Source organism: Monodelphis domestica, chromosome 3 (genome assembly GCF_027887165.1).
Source record: "Monodelphis domestica isolate mMonDom1 chromosome 3, mMonDom1.pri, whole genome shotgun sequence".
NCBI lineage: Eukaryota > Metazoa > Chordata > Mammalia > Didelphimorphia > Didelphidae > Monodelphis > Monodelphis domestica.
The window spans coordinates 5,591,469-5,610,906 of record NC_077229.1 but is presented as its reverse complement, the minus strand read 5'-3'; the positions used below and the strand labels follow the sequence as shown (position 1 = coordinate 5,610,906).

The 19,438-nt window shown below is 38.5% G+C and overlaps 2 protein-coding genes across 5 annotated transcripts in view; one reads left to right on the top strand and one right to left on the bottom strand.

The window, feature by feature from the left end:
• The window catches only part of LOC107652143 (zinc finger protein 260-like), an 88,634-nt gene that overhangs the window by 19,076 nt on the left and 50,120 nt on the right, over positions 1-19,438 (bottom strand). The window lies entirely within an intron of this gene.
• LOC100619051 (zinc finger protein 420-like) overlaps positions 1-19,438 on the top strand; it is a 30,041-nt gene that overhangs the window by 270 nt on the left and 10,333 nt on the right. For 2 of the 4 annotated variants that reach the window (XM_056820310.1, XM_056820309.1), the window contains exon 2: positions 527-647. In XM_056820310.1, coding sequence (XP_056676288.1) covers positions 615-647 — 33 coding nt within the window. In that variant the 5' untranslated portion in view covers positions 527-614. Of the gene's footprint in view, positions 1-10; positions 18,518-19,438 lie in introns of those variants that run through there. The other 2 variants (XM_056820312.1, XM_056820311.1) reach the window with 2 other exon arrangements.

Sequence of the window (19,438 nt, the reverse complement as noted above, 5' to 3'; positions counted from 1 at the left end):
CGGGGGCTCCCTGCTGTGGTAGCTGAGACGTTCTGCTTCTAAAGTCCCGGGTGGACCCGGGTGGACCCGGGCCTCATTTCTGAGCTTGTGCGCATGTGCTACGAGAGGCAGGATGGAATCCCCCGCCCCCCCATAAATACTTGTGATGGGGGAGGGGCTGCCTCCGTGTCTGTCCCTCACTTTAAAGGACCTCAGAAAGGGGACAAACGCAAAAGTGCCCAACTCAGGCCCGGGCGGCTAAGTCTGGAGTCGGAGCCATGGCGGGGCTTTGTCCCTCCCCGGAGAGAGAGAGTGTGTGTGTGTCCCTCTGCCCACAAAGGAGAGCGGATCGCAGGCACTGAGGAAATGCCAGCTCGCTCTTCCCAATCCCCACCTGTGGCAGGGCTCTCCTCCAGGCGGCAGACGGGGCGGGGCTTCTTCGTGGCCAGTCCGAGGCTCTCTCCCAGCCTGAGGCTCCCTGTGCCCCCCTGAGGCCGGGGAAGGGCCTGGGAGCCCCTCTGACCCTCCCCCTCTCTCCTTCCCCCAGGCACACACAGAGGAAGTCTCCCACCCACGGGGCTGCCACCCCCTGAAGGACCCCAGGGTGGCCCCGCAGAGAGCCCGCAGCCAGAGGAATGGCCCCCGGGACCCCGAGGCCCCCCTCCCAGGTGAGTGCAGCCCCTCCCCCGGCCAGGCTGGGATCCAGCAGAACTCAGAGCTGGGTCCCTGCCAGGCAAAGAGGTGGGGGCGGGCGCTGCTGAGCACTTCCAGCACCTTGTTCTGTCCTCACAGCAAAGGCAGCAGGCCCTGAGCTTCTCCCCCACATGCCCTGCTGACAGCCCTTCCCCCCTGGCCACAGGAGGGCCTCAGTGGGAGAAGCTGGGGAATGGGGGGTGTGTGTGACAGACAGCATTGGGCTTCCCCAGGAGGAAAGAGCCTGGCAGGGCTGGCACCAGGATGGGCAGAGGGGCGCCAGGGGAGAGGGCTCAGGCTTCCTTTTCTTTTTTTGAAACGTTTTAAAGTTTTGAAAGTGGCTTCAGGGCCCTGTTTATTACTAATGTGTCTCTCAGGCTCTCCAACCCAGAACATTCACAATTTAATACATTTCTTTTTTGTTTGTTTTTTTTTAATTCGTTTATTGAAAACTGAAAAGGGAAAAAATCAAACCTCTCCCCCATGTAACAAGTCTAATGTAAAAAGGACCGAGGTTCAGTTGATCCAGAAAGTTCCCCCTCACACACAATCCTTCCTTGGGGAGGACACAGAGAAATCCATGGCCAAATGTGAACACGTTTCTTAAGACAACTGAGCTGTCCATTTCCTGTTATTGGCGGTATTAGCCGAGGATCAGCCTTACTGGAACGAATTGAACCCTGGCCAGCCCTCTTCCAGGGCACAGACAGTGTGGAGGATGTTGGGCTCCCGTCAATGACAGCAGCAGCCACTCAGGCTGGGCTGAGCAGGGCTGCTGTGGCTGTTGGTGGCTGGGAGTACCCTGCAGAGGTTCTGGCTCAGCACCCTCCTGCTCATGACCTTTGCTGGAGTGACGCATCTGTCTGGGAGGGCAGGTGTGGAGGGCAAAGATCTCTCCTAAAATGTCCAGCATAGTATCAGAGCAGTTCCTTTACTGTGGGCAGGATAACGAAAGAGAGAGCATGAGTTAAATCCTTTCACCAGTGAAGAACTTACTCCCTCGGGGATGACAGGTTGGGATTTCTTTTTTTTGTTTTTAAACCCTTACCTTCTGTCTTAGAATCAATGCTGTGTGTTGTTTCCAAGGCAGAAGAGCACTAAGGGCTCTTAGCCTTGTAAGTAGGCATTGGGGGTGAAGTGACTTGCTCAGGGTCACACAGCTAGGAAGTGTCTGAGACTACAGATTTGAACCAGGAGCTCCCCTCTCTAGGCCTGGCTCTCCACTGAGCCACCTAGCTGCCCCCTGAGGTTTCTTTAACTGTGTCCTCAAGCGCCAACAAGGAGAAAGAAGAATATCACTTTGTATGGTATGAGAATTAAAATTAATATACAATAACTCAAATTATATTTTTAAGATTTATTAATAATAGCTAAAAAAACAAACAAACTAGAGTCACAAGAGAAGAGCCTTAGAAGGAAAAGTCACAGAAACTTATAAACAATAACACAACACAAATGTGAGGATGCCGGGGAAAGGATGCTGGGAGATACTAAAGGAATTTGGGAGAACGGAGTCCTGGGGTTCAAGATTTTCTCCTTAATACAATAGGCTCGGCCAAAATCTCCGTTCTCGATGAAGGAGTTTCAGAAGGTTCAGATGATACAGGTCATTCCAGTGAGAGTTGTCAGCAAGGTAAAAGGAGGAGAGAATTCCAAAAGTACCAACTGAAAGAGTGGAAAATGTTTTTTTAAAAATCATCAGAAAAAGAAAACCAGAAAGTTTCATCACCCAAATTCCTTTTCTTAGAGAAATTAAGACAAAATAGCTGGCCATTTGAGGTGGGTTTGGCCTAAGGTCTTATTATGATGATCTTAAATGTTCTGTTTCTCCTCTCAGCTTATAAACAAAGGAAATGAGTGTACCAAGAGAGTAATTCAAATAGCAAAGGTCATACATGAGCAATTGACAACATTAACTAACATCAGGCTTCTTTGCAATGTCGTTCGTTGTCCATCCTCAATGGCAAGAAACTCCATCTCAGATCTCAGCTGTCTCAGGTAGTTGTTTGAGGTTCAAAAACCATACTTTAGATCTTTCCATGTCCCATGAGAATCAATTCCATTGAACATAACAGGATCATCTAACCTGTTGCTTTCTCATATTTTTCATTTCGCTTCCTTGAGGAGGACAAGGTTTTTTGATTCAAGATTGAATTTTCATCTGTAGAATTTTGATTTTGCATCCTCAAGGATTTCTTAAGATCATATTTTTAATAAGTTCACTAATAATTACTTTATCAATAACTATCCCTAAGTATGATGATTATGTGCTTAAATTTTAGGCTTCTGATCTTTCTTGGGTCCTTACTGTGTTCGAATTTCCATTTTGATGTAATTTAGGAACAGATTTTTCTGTTAATTATCTTTGGATGTGGTATAAAATTACATTAACTATTAAACATTTTTGATATGCTTGACCATAGTTATATCATGCTCCTATTTATTCTTGTTTGAAATACAAATCTGATAATGGCAACAGTAGAGAAAAATATGTGAGTGATCTAAAAAAAACTAGATCGAAAGGATAGTTTCTTTATATGATAGAATTTGTACCATTAATGAGACACCTGTTAGAGAAGTGATTAAACCTATATCTTTGAAGATTGAACCAAAAGGTAGATGAAAGAAAAGTCTTTGAAGCTACTTCCTTTTTTTGTTAACTTTTTTAACTTGTCGACATAGTGTGTTATACCTATCCAGTGGAGTCTCTTGTTTAGTATTGTGAGGGATGCTTTTATCGTTGACATTTAATTGAATAAAATGGTTGTATGAATTAAAAGACAGAAATCCTTGGGCTTAATCTTCAAGGAATCATAGTGTTAACCCCAGCCTTTAAAAGGGTTTAAATTGTTAAACATGTCATGATTGGTCTCCATCCTGGTAAACTAAAATAAGACTTGACCTGTTTTTTGCCTTTGAAAATAATTTTCTCAATTGAATCATCCGTCAGTAAAATACCAAGTTTGCTGATAAGAGATGTGTTAGGGTACTCGATGTAGATAACAATCCAGCCCTGTTATCAACACAGGGAAGGGAAAGTTGTTTTGAGATCAACAAGCAATTAACTTTAGCTAGTAAATCAGAGAAGAGACAATCTTGAGTTACTAACTGCTGAATTAAATGCATTAATTCAACACTGTAGTCTTAGAAATTTATTACCATCTTTATAGAAGGAAAAGGCGATGAAGCACTAAGATTTTTCACAGTCAAGAAAACGTTTACAAGTTAATTTATTTAGAATACTGACAAAAAAGGAGAAAGTTTACATCTGTAAATGTAAGATGTAACATCAGTGAATTAGTTTGAAATACTATGAAAATATATACTTTTAGAATAAGAATAGTTTCATTGGTTTAATGTAAAAATCAGTGTAACTGATACAATCTGCATGTATCAGGGACTTTATAAGAACTAATCTCAATTTACCAGTTTTTACTATGGGCTAAGTAATGTCTGACATACATTGAATGAAGCAACATGCTAAGATATTGTGTTTTGCTGCGAGCTTAGAGCCTGCCTTGCTCACGGTTTCAAGGGTCACCAGCCAGTTGGGGCGGTGACGATGGAAGTGAGTGATGGAAGACAGCTTATGTGTGTTAGCCTAGGGCCAAGCTTTGCATGGAACTGCTTCCACTAGACCCAGGTTTGGTTGATTTTTATACCCCAGTGAATACATATTCAACATACATGTTCAAATGCAGATAATTGAGTGACACATTAACTTTTGACATCATTTGATTAACATTCTGTGATCATTCTATACACTTATATTGTTACTATTGATTCTGACAAGGAGCACAAAGGTTTTGCAAAGGATAAATGGTTTCATCACAGGTGGCATAACTAGAGGTCAGTTTTTTCATTAACCTGTGAGGTGCTTGGGCTTATGGGCAATCAGAGAAAATCATTTGTTACTTTTTTTTCCCATTTGAATAAGCGTATTTAGTCAATTTAGAACATTGTTCCTTGGTTACAATAATCACATTATTTCCCTCCCTCCCTCCCTCCCCTCCACCCCCTTCCAGCAGCCAATGCACAATTTCATTGGGTATTACTTATGTCCTTGATTAGAACCTATTTCCATGTTGTTGTTTACACTAGGATGTCCATTTAGAGTCTACATCCCCAACCATATCCCCTCGACCCCTGCAGTCATGCAGTTGTTTTTCTTTGGTGTTTTTACTCCCACGGTGTTTCCTCTGGATGTGGAGAGTGGTTTTTCTCACAGATTCCTCCAAGTTGTTCAGGATCACTGCATTGCCACTAATGGAGAAGTCCATTACGTTCGATTGTACCACAGTGTATCAGTCTCTGTGTACAATGTTCTCCTTGTTCTGGAGGCTGTTCCAGTGTCCATGGAATTCCTCCACTTTATTATTCCTTTTAGCACAATAGTATTCCATCACCAACATATACCACAATTTGTTCAGCCATTCCCCAATTGGAGGGCATTCCTTCATTTTCCAATTTTTGGCCACCACAAAGAGCGCAGCTATGAATATTTTTGCATATGTCTTTTTTCCTTATTATCTCTGGGGTACAAACCCAGCAGTGCTATGGCTGGATCAGTCTTTTATGCCCTTTGGGCATAGTTCCAAATTGCCCTCCAGAATGGTTGGATCAGTTCACACCTCCACCAGCAATGAATTAATGTCCCAACTTTGCCACATCCCCTCTAACATTCATTACTTTCCTTTGCTGTCATGTTAGCCAATCTACTAGGTGTGAGGTGATACCTTGGAGTTGTTTTGATTTGCATTTCTCTGATTAAAAGAGATTTAGAACACTTTTTCATGTGCTTAGTAATAGTTTTCATTTCTTTAACTGAAAATTGCCTATTCATGTCCCTTGCCCATTTTTCAATTGGAGAATGGTTTGATTTTTTTGTACAACTGGTTTAGCTCTTTATAAATTTGAGTAATTAGACCTTTTTCAGAGGTTTTTGTAATGAAGATTGTTTCCCAATTTGTTGCTTCCCTTCTAATTTTGGATGTATTAGTTTTGTTTGTACAAAAACTTTTTAATTTGATGTAATCAAAATTATTGATTTTACATTTTGTGATTTTTTTTCTAGCTCTTGCTTGATTTTAACGTCTTCCTTTTCCCAAAGATCTGACAAGTATACTATTCTGTGTTCACCTAATTTGCTTATAGTTTCTTTCTTTATATTTAGGTCATTCACCCATTCTGAGTTCATCTTGGTGTAGTCATTTGTTACTTTTAAAAATAGATAATCGAGTTATAGAGACAATCAGCAAACAGTACAGCCAAGTTGAAGGATCAAAGGGGTAATAGAAGCACAAGTAGTTTTAATATTAAACTAATCATTTTTCAGTTTCATTGGGGAGTTTCCAAGATAGGTTTTGGTTGGTAAACCAAGGCACTGAGGCATGATGTACTAAGGCATGGTATACAAGCCTCTCCCTATGATGATTTATGTACTGGCTTAGGAGAATTTGTTTCTGTGCATGGGAATAGGGGATTTCTGAGCACAGATTTATTAAGAGTTATAAACATAAGCAGAAGTTAACCCATGAGAGTCTTTTGGATTTGGTTATGTGAATATGGTCTTTTGGTGGTATTCTGGGGGCATAATGTACAAGTATTTGCTCTTATATTATTTTTCCTGAAGGTGGGGAGAGAACAATAATTGTAGCAATTTTAATAATAAGGGATGTTAGTGAGAGAAGTCACACAGAGGTGGGCTGAGTCGATGTCTCCATCCTGCCAAGGAGCCACTTTGTGACCTCCTGGCCTCCACGTGTGACTGTGTCAAGACATTGTGGCTTGACAGCCTCCAGCAGTGTTTAAATGGTAAAGTCTTTTTTAAAACCTAGAATCTTTTGAATTATTGATTAGAAATTAAAATGATACTTTGTGTGGCACACAGCCTATTGGTAATGATGGGGGAGGGGTACAAGGAATGTTGGATCTGAATAGGAAAGAATTAAGACAGGTGCAGTTTAGTAAGGGATTTTAATCAAAGATCCAAGGAGGGACTAAACTGTCTAGAGAATAATTTTAATTATATAGAAATGAGAGGAGTGAAGAACGTTTTGAAAAAGTCTATTTCCATTAATTGAGTAAACGGAGAAGTTGAATGTAAAAGGTAGGTATGTTTTACTGCTGATAAGATCAAACAATTGTTCTTGTGTTCTTGTGTTTTGAAACAATAAAGAGCATCAATCTTTTATCTTTGAGGTCAATAGGTCAATTAGGTAGTTCAAATTATATCCAATTAATCTATAAGTTAAAGTATTTTTTCCAAAAATTTTAGAAGCAAAACCCTTTAAAAGAACCATTTGAGGGGGCAGCTTGGTAGCTCAGTAGATTTGAGAGCCAGGCCTAGAGATGGGAGATCCTAGGTTCAAAACTGGCCTCTTCAAATCAGACACTTCCCAGCTGTGTGACCCTGGGCAAGTCACTTAACCCCCATTGCCTAGCCCTTACCACTCTTCTGCCTTCGAACCAATATACAGTATTAATTCCAAGACAGAAGGTAATGGTTAAAAAAATAAAAAAGAAGAATCATTTGACAAATATGATTATATACTTTAAATTTACCAAATCTATGATCATTACAAAACATGACATTTATTGAAACTTGTATAATAATAGCAATACACAGCATGTATATTCCAATTAAATCTGATGGATAGTTTTCTAAATATAGAATCTGGATTTCATTTATGTTCTTTCCCTCTCTACTCCCATAGCCAATGAGCAATTACACTGGGTTTTATTAATATTTGAATTTGGGTGATTATTTTAGTGTCTAAATCCCCAATCATATCCCCATCAAACCATGTGATCAAGCAAATGTTTTTCTACTCCTACAGTTATTTTTCTGGATGTGGATAGCATTCTTTCTCATAAGTCCCTCAGAATTGTCTGGGATCATTGCATTGCTGCTATTAGAGAAGTCAGTTACATTCGATTGTGCTATACTGTGTCATTCTCTGTACAGTGTTCTCCTGATTCTGCTCCTTTTGCTCGACACCAGTTCCTGGAGGTCGTTCCAGTTCATATGGAATTCTTCCAGTTCGTTATTCCTGTTAACACAATAGTACTCCATCTCCATCAGATACCACAATTTGTTCAGCTATTCCCCAGTTGAAGGACGCCCCCTCATTTTGCAGTTTTTTATCACCACAAAGAGGATGGCTATGAATATTTTTATACAACCTTTTTAAATTATCTCTTTGGTATACAAACCCAGCAGTGGTATGGCTGGATCAAAGGGCAATCAGTCATTTAAAGCCTTTTGGGCATAGTTCTGTAAATGTTAAAAAACTGTAAGGATAATTTTAGTGTTTTGACTCAAAATTTAAAATAAGCAGTTGCCATGGGAAATTCCCAAATATGAAAAATACCCAAGTCAGCTGGGATTTATAGAGATTTTAATTAATAAAGAAAGTAGGATTAAGGGAAGGATAAAGGGAGAGATAGGTAGAGAGAGAGAGAGAGAGAGAGAGAGAGAGAGAGAGAGAGAGAGAGAGAGAGAGAGAGAGAATTAATTTAAACTGCTCTTGCTCAGGCTGAGCCAAGCAGTAGTAAAAGGGCCTAGGCCAAAATGGCCTAGCCCTGAGCCTAAGGGAGAGCGAGTCAGTCTTCATCACTCACCACAAGATCGTCTCCAAGCTGGGTTCTTCCACTCCAAACTGAAATTACTCTCCAAACTGAATTCAATTGTCCCTTAACTGTTCCTTTGCCTCCTTTTAAAGAGATTTTTCTCTTATTTCACCTCCCCTAAATTTTCACGTCTACCAATCACAGTAGACGCCTTTTCCCAGGACTATCCATTCTTAATTTTCACCTTCTTTGGTTTTCACCTTCTCTGGTTAGATGAAATCCTCTGAGTACTTCACACCTCTTTGTTAAGCTTGCCTTTTGTAAGTTACTTGACCTTTTTAGGTACTAATTTAACCTTTACAGGTACTTAACAACTTTTTGTATTAGATCTAAAAATAGACCTAGCTTAAGGTTCTAGCTTTACTATAAGGTATGAGTTGGGGACTTTCATTGTTCAATCAGGAGTTTACAACTTTATCTTCCCCTAAGGCACTGTATGAGTAGGGTGAAGTAATTTTAAAAGTTCCCAATACATTCTTAATTCTTGTTAGAACAAGTATCTCCATTGTTACAATAGGGGAATAGCTTAACCAAATCTTCTAAGGTACAGTCTGAGTAAATTTTAAGATTCACAGTTTCAAATTGCATTCAAGAATGATTGGATCTATTCCCAACTCCACCAGCAATGTATTAGTGTCCCAATTTTGCCACATTTCCTCCAACATTTATCACTTTCTTGTACTGTCATATTAGCCAATCTGCTAGGTGTGAGGTTGTACCTTAGTTGTTTTGATTTCCATTTCTGATTATGAGAGATTTAGAACACTTTTTCATGTGCTTATTGATAGTTTTGATTTCTTTATCTGACAATTGCCTATTCATGTCCCTTACCCATTTCTAAACTGGGGAATGGCTTGATTTTTTTTTTTGTACAATTGATTTAGCTCCTTATAAAGATTTTTTTCCCCAATTTGTTGCTTCCCTTCTAATTTTGGTTGTATTGGTTTTGTTTGTACAAAACCTTTTTAATTTAATATAATCAAAATTATTCATTTTACATTTTGCAATATTTTCTTTCTCTTGCTTTGTCTTAAATTCTTTCTTTTCCCATATATATGATAGATATACTATTCTATGTTCACCTAATTTACTTATAGTTTCATTCTTTAAATTTAAGGCATTTACCCATTTGAAATTTATCTTGATATGGGATGTGAGATGTTGATCCAAACCTATTCTGTCCCATACTTTTTTCCAATTTCCCTAGCAGTTTTTGTCATACAGTGTGTTCTTGTCCTAAAAGCTGGTATCTTTGAGTTTATTGTATACTATCTTGCCGAGGATATTTATCCCAAGTCTATGCCATTGATCCTTCTGTCTCTTAGCCAGTACCATATTGTTTTCATGACCACTGCTTTATAGTACAGTTTAAGATCTGATACTGCTAGGCCACATTCCTTTACATTTTTTTATTAGTTCCCTTGATATTTTTGATCTTTTGTTCTTCCAAATGAACTTTGTTATTTTTTCTGATTCAATAAAAAAAGTTTCTTGATAATTTAATAGGTATGGCATTTCTTTTTCTTCTCTAATTGCTGCCTTAATATTTCTAGTACAATGTTAAATAATAGAAGTGATAATGGGCATGCTTGCTTCACTCCTGATTTTATTGGGAAGGCTTTTAACTTATCCCCATTGCGGATGGTGCTTGCTGATGGTTTTAGATATATACTGTTTATTATTTTTAGGAAAGGTTCATCTATTCCTATACTTGCTAGTATTTTCAGTAGGAATGAGTGTTGTATTTTGTCAAAGGCTTTTTCTGAATGTGTTGAGATAATCATGTGATTTCTGTTGGTTTGGTGGTTGATATGGTCAGTTATATGGATGGTTTTCCTAATGTTAAACCATCTGCATTCCTGATATAAATCCCACCTGATCATAATGAATAATCCTCATGATCACTTGCTGGAGTCTTTTTACTAGTATTCTGTTTAAGAGTTTTGCATTTCTTATGGTAGAACTTTTCATTCAGAACACCTCATAGGTTCTTTAAAGTTCACAGAAGGAACAGAGAATGCAAATCGAGGGCAATCATCAGGAAATAAAGGAATGTGGGGAAAACAATCCTTCAGATTCACAAGTATTATTACTTGTAGTAATACTTCTCTCAGGAGAGAGAAATTTTAGCCAGGACCCAGAGGCATTTCTTAATACAAAAAGGTATGAAAATAGCCCAGCTACTTTTGTTACCCATTAAAGAATCGAGAGAAGAGAGAGACAGTGAAACAGTGAATCTAAGTCCAGACACTTCAGGACTGTACTGGTGACAGCAAATTACACATGGCAAACCTATATTCTCTATATTTATAGGCAGAAAAGTCGTTAGAGGTTTATTAGACATTGGAGCCGATGTCTTTGCCATTTCACTCAGTTAGTGGTCCTCTACCAGTTAATGGCTGATCCAGTTAATCAGTTAGAAGGTATTGGGAAACCTGAAAACATTAAGCAAGCAGCTAGGGAACTGGCTTGGTCAGATGACGAGGGGCACAAGGGTACTTGCACACTACAGATTTTAGATATCCCACATTCCCTATGGGGAAGGAACATCTTATCTGAAATTAAATTAACATTATCTATATGTCCTAGTGTGCAACAGGATTTTTACTTGAGGCCCCTGAATAATTCTCCCCCTCAATTTGCTGCTCCACCCATATGGCTAACATCTAAGGCTGTTTGGATCTATCAGCCTACAAAAGGGGAGAAACTTCAACATATTAATAGATTGGTCCAAGAACAGTGGGACTTAGTTCATATCAGGGAATCCACTTGCCCTTGGAACACTCCAATTTTTACTATTCCAGAGAAATCAGGAAAATGGAGGCTAGTTCACAATTTAAGAAAAGTAAATGAACAAATGGCAGCCATGGGTACCTTGTAATCAGGAATTCCATCCCCTATAGCTATACCAAATGATACAAAAGAGTAGTGTTTGAGGGTGATTTGATCCCTGTACCCATTCGACTAGCCTGTAGCAGGTCAGGAATCCTGTCGATGTTATTATCCCTGGCAGATAGGGCATTGTGGTCTTGTATATTTAATGGGTTTGAGACAAGCCCTAATTCAAGTGTCCCCAATGCTGTTGTGTGTTAATCAGGGCCCCATTAATTTTTAATTTAGAAAAACACTGGTTAGCCCAATGCCTACCCTTTTAGCAGCAAGAACAGATCCCAAGCAGTAGAGGCTGCTGTCACAAGGTGGGGTGTGTGCTTTGAAAATGAGTTATGGTGCTCACATCTTGGCATGCTCAGATATGTTCTGATATGGTGCCTGAGGTCTTTGTGGGGGCCAGGGCTCATTTACAAATCTCCTTTTGCATTTTCATAAGATAATTGTTTGATAATGTTTTAATAGTTACAGTACGTAATTAGGTGAGGGGAAGGATAGTAATACTGAGGGAAACATACAAATTATTGATTTTATTATCAGGAAAAGGGATGAAGGGTTTGGGAATAGAAGGAAGGAAATGGGTAACTGCTAACACTTATCCCAGATATCAAACCCTCTAATAACTATCCTAAATCTAAATGAGATCCCTAAAATTAGTCTAACAGAGTAACAGAGTCTCTCACACACACAAGAGTCCTTGATGAACCAGAAGTCTCAATAGATGTTCACAGATGCTCCCAGCAGGGTAGAAGTCTTTCTCCCGACAGGCTTTCCAGCAGTCTTACCAATTATACTCTCTCACCCCAGCTGAAATCCTCAAAGGCCAGTTGTTGATGGATGATCAGGATCTCTTCAGACTAACACCTTATTCCCTTTTTCCCCCTACTCCTCCAGAGAGAGAATGGCAGTAGTTGGGAAAAAACCCTCCTCAACTGTTTGGAACTTTCACCCAATAGGCTCATGAGATTCGAAGTCCTGTCAATCATTTGCAATTGCTACCTTTCCTTGATACAGTCCCCCCTTGGCACAAAGCCTTGGTATTTGTGCACAATCTAAAGTACTTAGAAATTACCTAAACTAAATTATCTACCCAAAATAACAAGCAACTTACCCTCAACTATCTTAATCTAAATAATACTAACCTATTCTAGCGGTTTTAACAAGGAAAGGGAAAAAAGAATTAAATAATGAACAAGTAAAATTTCAAACATAAGCAAACCACAAGCAAATAACATCAAAAGCAAAAAATGAACACAACTACCATGCAAACATTAAATGCATAAATACTACTCTTCTCAACTAATACAGAACATTCTAATACTATTATAATATATTAACATCAAACTTAGAGAAAAATTTTGAACATTATAATAAGCACAACATTGCATAAGTTTTTACAAAGAAATTAAACCAAAACATTAAACTCTCTTATGCAAACTCTGTGTAATAATAAATATAAGCAAGCTATGGACATAATTTATACACATACATATACATATATACATATAGTATGTATGTAGTAGTCTCTCGGTAACTGAGGATGACGATTGTCTTTGTGCGTTTTTGTGCACAAAGACACCTGTGCATGAAGATTTAAGTGGAAAAGTTGATGCACAGAGACAGTCCCACTCTCTCGGCGTTGGAAGCCTGGGTCCAGTGGCATGAAAAGTCGTTACACCTGGAGACTTCCTCAGCTGCATTGGATGGCCGTGTTGTCCTTTGTGCTCCAACACGCCCTGAGCACTCCACAGTGCCTTGCTGCGTCGCCATCTCAGCCGTGGAACCTTCTTGTTGGTTTCTTCCACCTCTTCCACCAAAACAGGCTTCACATGCTGGGTGAGCAAAGCCCTGGTACACCAGGGGTCGACGACCCGATGGCTTCCCTCACAAGGTTTAGCTGGCCTGTCGAACCCATAGTACACACATACAAATATATAGGTGTGCTATACATATACACTTATATATACTTCATATTTACACATGATACCCATCTTACATATATACTTACACTGCAGTACAATTAATTTACAATCCTATTATACACACTATTTACATATATTTAGATATGTATTTACAGTTTTGTGTGATATGTGAAGTTATGTTACTTGTATTATGTAATGTATTTTATGCAAGTCAGTATCTAATCTTACCTACTTAATCCTACCTAACTAAATCTCTATCTTCATAATTCTTCTGTGTACCTAAATTTCTATACTAAAACTAAGTATCTAAGTAGCTAGCTAAGTTTTGTTAGTAACTAACTACTCTACAGCTAATTATAACAGTATTAGTATCCTAACTATACATTGTTTCACTCATTCAAATAGTGATTCAATGTAACCTTACCATGTATATGTTTTTGTGTATTTATGTTTTGTTGTTTTGTGTTATAATACCCACAATTTTAATTCATTAGTCCTTCATTAGTCCATTAGTTCTGTGATCCTCTTCATTGCAAATTTCTCAAAGTCTTTAAATTTATGTTACAGTCTTTTAACAATGTCCATTAATTTCTAGAATTTTCTCTTGATTTGTATTGTCCTCTTCTATCCTCTTCCACTGGAATGGTCCTCTCCTTACTGATCTTTTTGACTGCAGGCTCAATTTGCCTGATGATTCTAACTTTCTACAATTTCTTCAATGATTTGTGCATTCTCATTATTTATACCATGTGCTAATTTTATATGTGAACAATGATACCATGAATGTCTACCCAAAATTTTTACTGAAGATGGAGAAATTAACACGGTGGTGTAAGGACCTACCCAACACTCTTGTGTTGCTTATGTTTTAACAAAGTTTTTAATATACCATATCTCCTGGTTTGAAATCATGGAGAGAATAATCCAATGGACCAGATTGAGTTAATACTCCCATATCATGTAATTCTTTGAGTCGTTGTTGTAAAGTACCTAAGTATGAAGGAAGTTGATAGTCTCCTAAGAGTGATGTATAGACTATCTTATAAGTTTTTGCTTTTAGTGGAGCATGTCCAAAAAGCATTCCATATGATGATACATGCAGATCTGCAGGGGTTCATCCTGACTGCTGGTGCTCACTATATTTCTCCAAAACGAATTGAGAATATTCAAAATTTAAGTGCTCCTACTACTAAGAAACAGTTGAGAGCAATTTTAGGAACAACAGGGTTTTGCAGACAATGGATTCCTTGCTGTGGGGAAATTACTAAACCCCTTGTAGCACTAACAAAAGATTCGGTTCCTGAACCCCTCAAATTAGAGCCTGAATACTTGTCAGCTCTATCAGATCTAAAAAAGGCTATCATGTCTGCCCCTGCTCTAGGCATCCTAGATTACAACAAGCCATTTACTTTGTTATGTGCATGAGTGAAGAGGAGTAGCTTCAGGTATTTTAACTCAGACTTTGGGACCTTCTCAGCACCCAATTGCTTATTATTCTGCCCAACTGGACCCAGTAGCATCAGGAGCACCACCATGTCTTAGAGGAGTAGCTGCTACAGCTTTACTACTGACAAAAATGTTGATCTAGTATTGGGATGCCCATTAACAATTATGTGCCTACATGAGGTGGAAGCATTGTTGCTAAAGCATAGAACACAGGCATTCTCGGATCAGAGAATTACAAGGTATGAAATAACCTTGTTAAATAGCGAAAACATTACCTTGAAACATTGTACTACTCTTAACCCTGCCACCTTGCCTCCAGATTTACCAACTTCAGGAGAACCATTACACAATTGTGAAACATTAGTGTCCATGGCAGAAAAGCCTTAAGATAATCTCTTGGACACTCCCTTAGACAATCCAGATCTGATCTTATTTACCGATGGTTCCTCTTTTATGAGGGATGGCATATGCTACACTGGAGCTGCTGTAGTCTCAGAATTTGTCACTAAGTGGTCAGCTTCACTCCCCTCTAACATTAGCGCTCAAGGAGCAGAACTCATAGCTCTGAAACATGCCTGTATAATTGCCAAGGATAAAAAGGCAACAATTTATGCAGATTCTAGATATGCTTTTGGCATTTGTCACTCAGCTGAAACACTATGGCTCCAGAGAGGAGTTTTAACCTCAGCCAGAAAAATCTATAGCTAATGCAGAAATTATTAATGAAGTCCTTTCTGCTCTTCAGCTGCCTGAAGCCCTAGCTGTAATTCATTGCTCTGCTCATACAGGTGGCACTGACCCTGTCTTTAGAGGAAATGATTGAGCAGATGCCACTGCAAAGCTAGCAGCCATAGAAGGACCTGATTAATTTTAACACTAGCAACCACTGATGACTTAAATTTATCACTTTCATATAATGAAAAGGAAGTGAAAAAATGGAAGCAAAAATTCAAAGCAAAACAAATCAATGGAGTATGGGTGTCATCCAAAGTAAAACCCCTGCTCCCTAGAAGTTTCTATCACCAAATTTGCCAATCTATTCATAAAAATGGTCACTTTGGTACCCAGGGCATTGTGGACTCTTTTAAGAGAGTATGGATAGCCCCTGGTATAACTACTATAGCCTCTAAAGTATGTTCAGCCTGCTCTACCTGCAAGGCATATAACTAACATGCATTTCGTGGCAAAGCCTTTGGTTGGCGTCCTCTGGCTTACACACCTTTTGAGCATCTACAGATTGATTTCATAAGAATGCCAAAGGCTGGACGTTATAAATTTTGTCTAGTCATAGTAGATCGACTAACCAGATGGCCGGAAGCATTTCCTGTGACCCGAGCCACAGCGACTTTTGTTGCTAAGGTACTTTTAAAAGAAATTATTCCTTGTTTTGGCCTACCAGCACGTATTGATTCAGGTAGAGGAAGTCATTTTACTGATTCTGTCCTAAACCAGATATATTCTTGCTTGGGCATAACTCCCAAATTCCATGTTCCATATCATCCCCAGAGCTCAGGCCAAGTTGAGAGGATGGACAAAGAACTTAAAAGTATGATTGTCAAATTATGCACTGAGACCCATTTAAAATAGCCTGAAATTCTCCCTCTGGCCCTATTTTATCTTAGAAGCAGGCCTAGAGGAGACCTACACATCTCACCATTTGAGATGCTTTTTGGACATCTGCCTATACAGGCTAAGCCTTTTCCCCCTGTATATACATCACTGTTAGGGGGAGATACTATTATTGCTTCCTATATACAGGAATTACAGCACAAACTGCGTGAACTTCATGAATCTGGAGCTGCAGTACAAGCCGGACCACTAGACTTTTCACTTCATGACCTGAACCCAGGAGAAAAAGTATATATTAAGAATTTCAAGCATACTGGGTCAACTCAGCCTTCCTGGGAAGGACCATTTCAAATATTGTTAACTACTCCAACATCTATAAAGGTTGGAGAAAAGGACTCTTGGATTCATTGCTCACATGTGAAAAAAACATCTTTGTTGAGACTGATTGACTGTACTCTATCATATGCACTGGAGATAATAATCCATTAAAAAATGGATGCTGTTTTTCGAAAACACATTGAATTCCTGATTTTTCCTTATTTTTATTATTGCTTTTCTTTTTTTTATTAGAATATTTGATTTTTTTCCTTTTTCCTCATTTCTTGTACTAAAGGTACATACAATTAATATTATTTTTCTACAGTAATATGTTATATATATTTGCTAAAATATCAATGCATACCCAAAAGCTTTAAACTGTGGGAACCTGCCATTTATTGATAAAATATTATGGGACTGTGATTAATGTTTGTATCTGATTCCAGGAAATGGGATAAAAACAAGGAGCACAGACTTAACCTGAATAGTGCCAAAAAGAGCACACAGGAAATGCTAATGTGGACTTGAGTTTGTGACACTTGACATATGTTAAGTCGTAGGACTTCCTTGTATCCACACTCTTTGTGAAGTACTCATACAAGAACCAAAGTTTGACTATCATACTGGCTCCCAGTATCTCTGAGAATGTCAAACATCAGATGAGGGAATGATACTTCGCTACCAAAATAGAATTCTAGTTCCTTTTCTTCATATATTATGGTAACTTCCTGTAGTCTTGGCTGCAAATGGGTAAGTGAAATATTACTGCATTTTGTCCTACAGACTTATGGGATAGAAATTACTTTAAATTTGACCTATACAAGGGCCTATTTTGAATTTTTTTCCTTATGTTTTTGGTTATTTTTCTCTTCTTTTGATAATTGACTCATACCCCCATAACTCAACATTGCATCCTGAGCTGAACTGGATGTTTTTTAACACCTACTTCAGGGGGGATTGTATTTTAATTTAAAATCCAAGAATTTTGATTTTTTGTTTGAGATTGTATTTTTATAAAAATCCAAGATTTTGATTTTGTTCAAGGAAAGAACTTCAAGGTAGAAGCTCGTTAACTCCTAAATCCAGAGAATGAACTGTTGTAGAAAGATGCCAGAAAAACCTACACTACATCAAGAAGATCAAGAATGAACTTTGGATATGGTTGATTGAACTGAAGTTTGATTGAACATTTATTGTAAATGTACACTTTTATGCCAAAGGGACTGCCCCTAATTTGGCTTTCTGTCAATGCACCTATCAAAACATTGGTTTTGCTTTCTTTCTTTTCTATTCCTTCCTAACTACTGTAATTTCCTCTTAAGAAAATTGAATATTATATACATCTGTAGTTAGAAGTGCGTTTAGGACTACAAGATGATTATGTTAAATTATCAATGGGGAGACTAGTCTCCCAATGATCATCAGGGGGGTTTGTGAATCTTAAAATTTCTCAGACACTACCTTGGAACATTTGGTTAAGGTTATTCCCCATTTTAAACAATGAAGGTACTTGGTCAGGAATGTATTGGGAACTCTAACATTACTCCACCCATATTTAGGCATACTTCAGGGTTAGATAAAATTGTAAACTCCTGATGGAATGATGAGAAAAAGTCCTCAACTCATACTTATAGTGAGGCAAAAGCCCTTAAGCTAGGTCTATTTTTAGATCTAATACAAAAGGGTGCTAAGTACCTATGAAGGTCAAATTAATCACTAAAAGGTCAAGCAACTTACAAAGGGCAAGCTTAGCAAAGAGGTATGAAGTACTCAGAAGATATAATCTACCCAGAGAAGGTGAGAACTAAAGAGTGGTAAAAACTAAGAATGGGCAGTCCTAGGAAAAGTGTCTACTGTGATTGGTAGACGTGAAAATTTAGGGGAGGTGACACAAGAGAAACTTTTCTTTAAAAGGAAGGAGCTTGAAGCCTCTGTGTGAATTCCGCTTTAGAAGCTGAATTGGAGGTCAGGAGTCAGAGGAGGCTCTCTGAAGGAGTTGGATCTCGGACTAGTTGGAGTAACTGGGCCTCTGAACTTAGTTGAAGTTTTGCTTGGGACAAAATCTTGGGGTGAGTGATTTAAAGACTGACTTAGTTTCTCTCTTAAAGACAAAGGCCTAGGTCTAGTCTTTTCCTACTATTTCCTCTTCCTCTCTCTCTCCCTTTCTTTAATTTCCTTCATTTGTATTAATTAAAATCTCATTTTCCCATGGCAACCACTTATTTTTGATATAAAATCAAGACACTAAAAATTATCTTTACAGTTTTTGACAATTCCGTCTTGAAACCATATTTTCGCAGTCACAGCGTTTACCCAGTATTCTTATGATCTTAGAAATAATGGCATAATGCATACAGATGATTCTTAAAAACTGGAATATTATATGAGCCTCACTGAGCTTCATATAAAATGTCTTATCTCTAGTGTCCCTTCCCTGCTGTAAAAGCTGTGTGATGTGTTGATTAGGAGGCTGCTTGCAATGTTGATTAGGAGAGCTGGGAGTGGGCCCCTTTTGAGAAAGCCAAATTAAGTGCTTCTGCCTCACAAATTTAGCATAAATCTCCAAATCATTCCTTTTATTGAAGGTTTCAGTACTTATTAATCCTGTGAATTCCTAATATGGCCACAACAAGAAAATTGCCTTTGCAATGATATCTTGCTTTAACTGTCCCTTGACCATTGCCATCAGGATCAGTTTAGACCATATTTTTCCATCACAGGATTTGTCAGTGTTGATCTCATCAAATTAGATAGAGAATTCCTTTTTCTTCCTTTTATCGTCATTAATCACTGGCATTTTCCCCCCATAGAATACACAGTACTGCTACATTCTCAGAAACTGTTCAAAAAAATGTTCTTACCAGATCCACTCTGACTTGTGATGATGAGGAATTTCAGATCACCTTCTCTTTTCCTCATCCACAGAATCTCTGATTCCACAGGGAAAAGCATTTCAGAGTAACACATTTCTCCAGGTTTTACTCTTCATA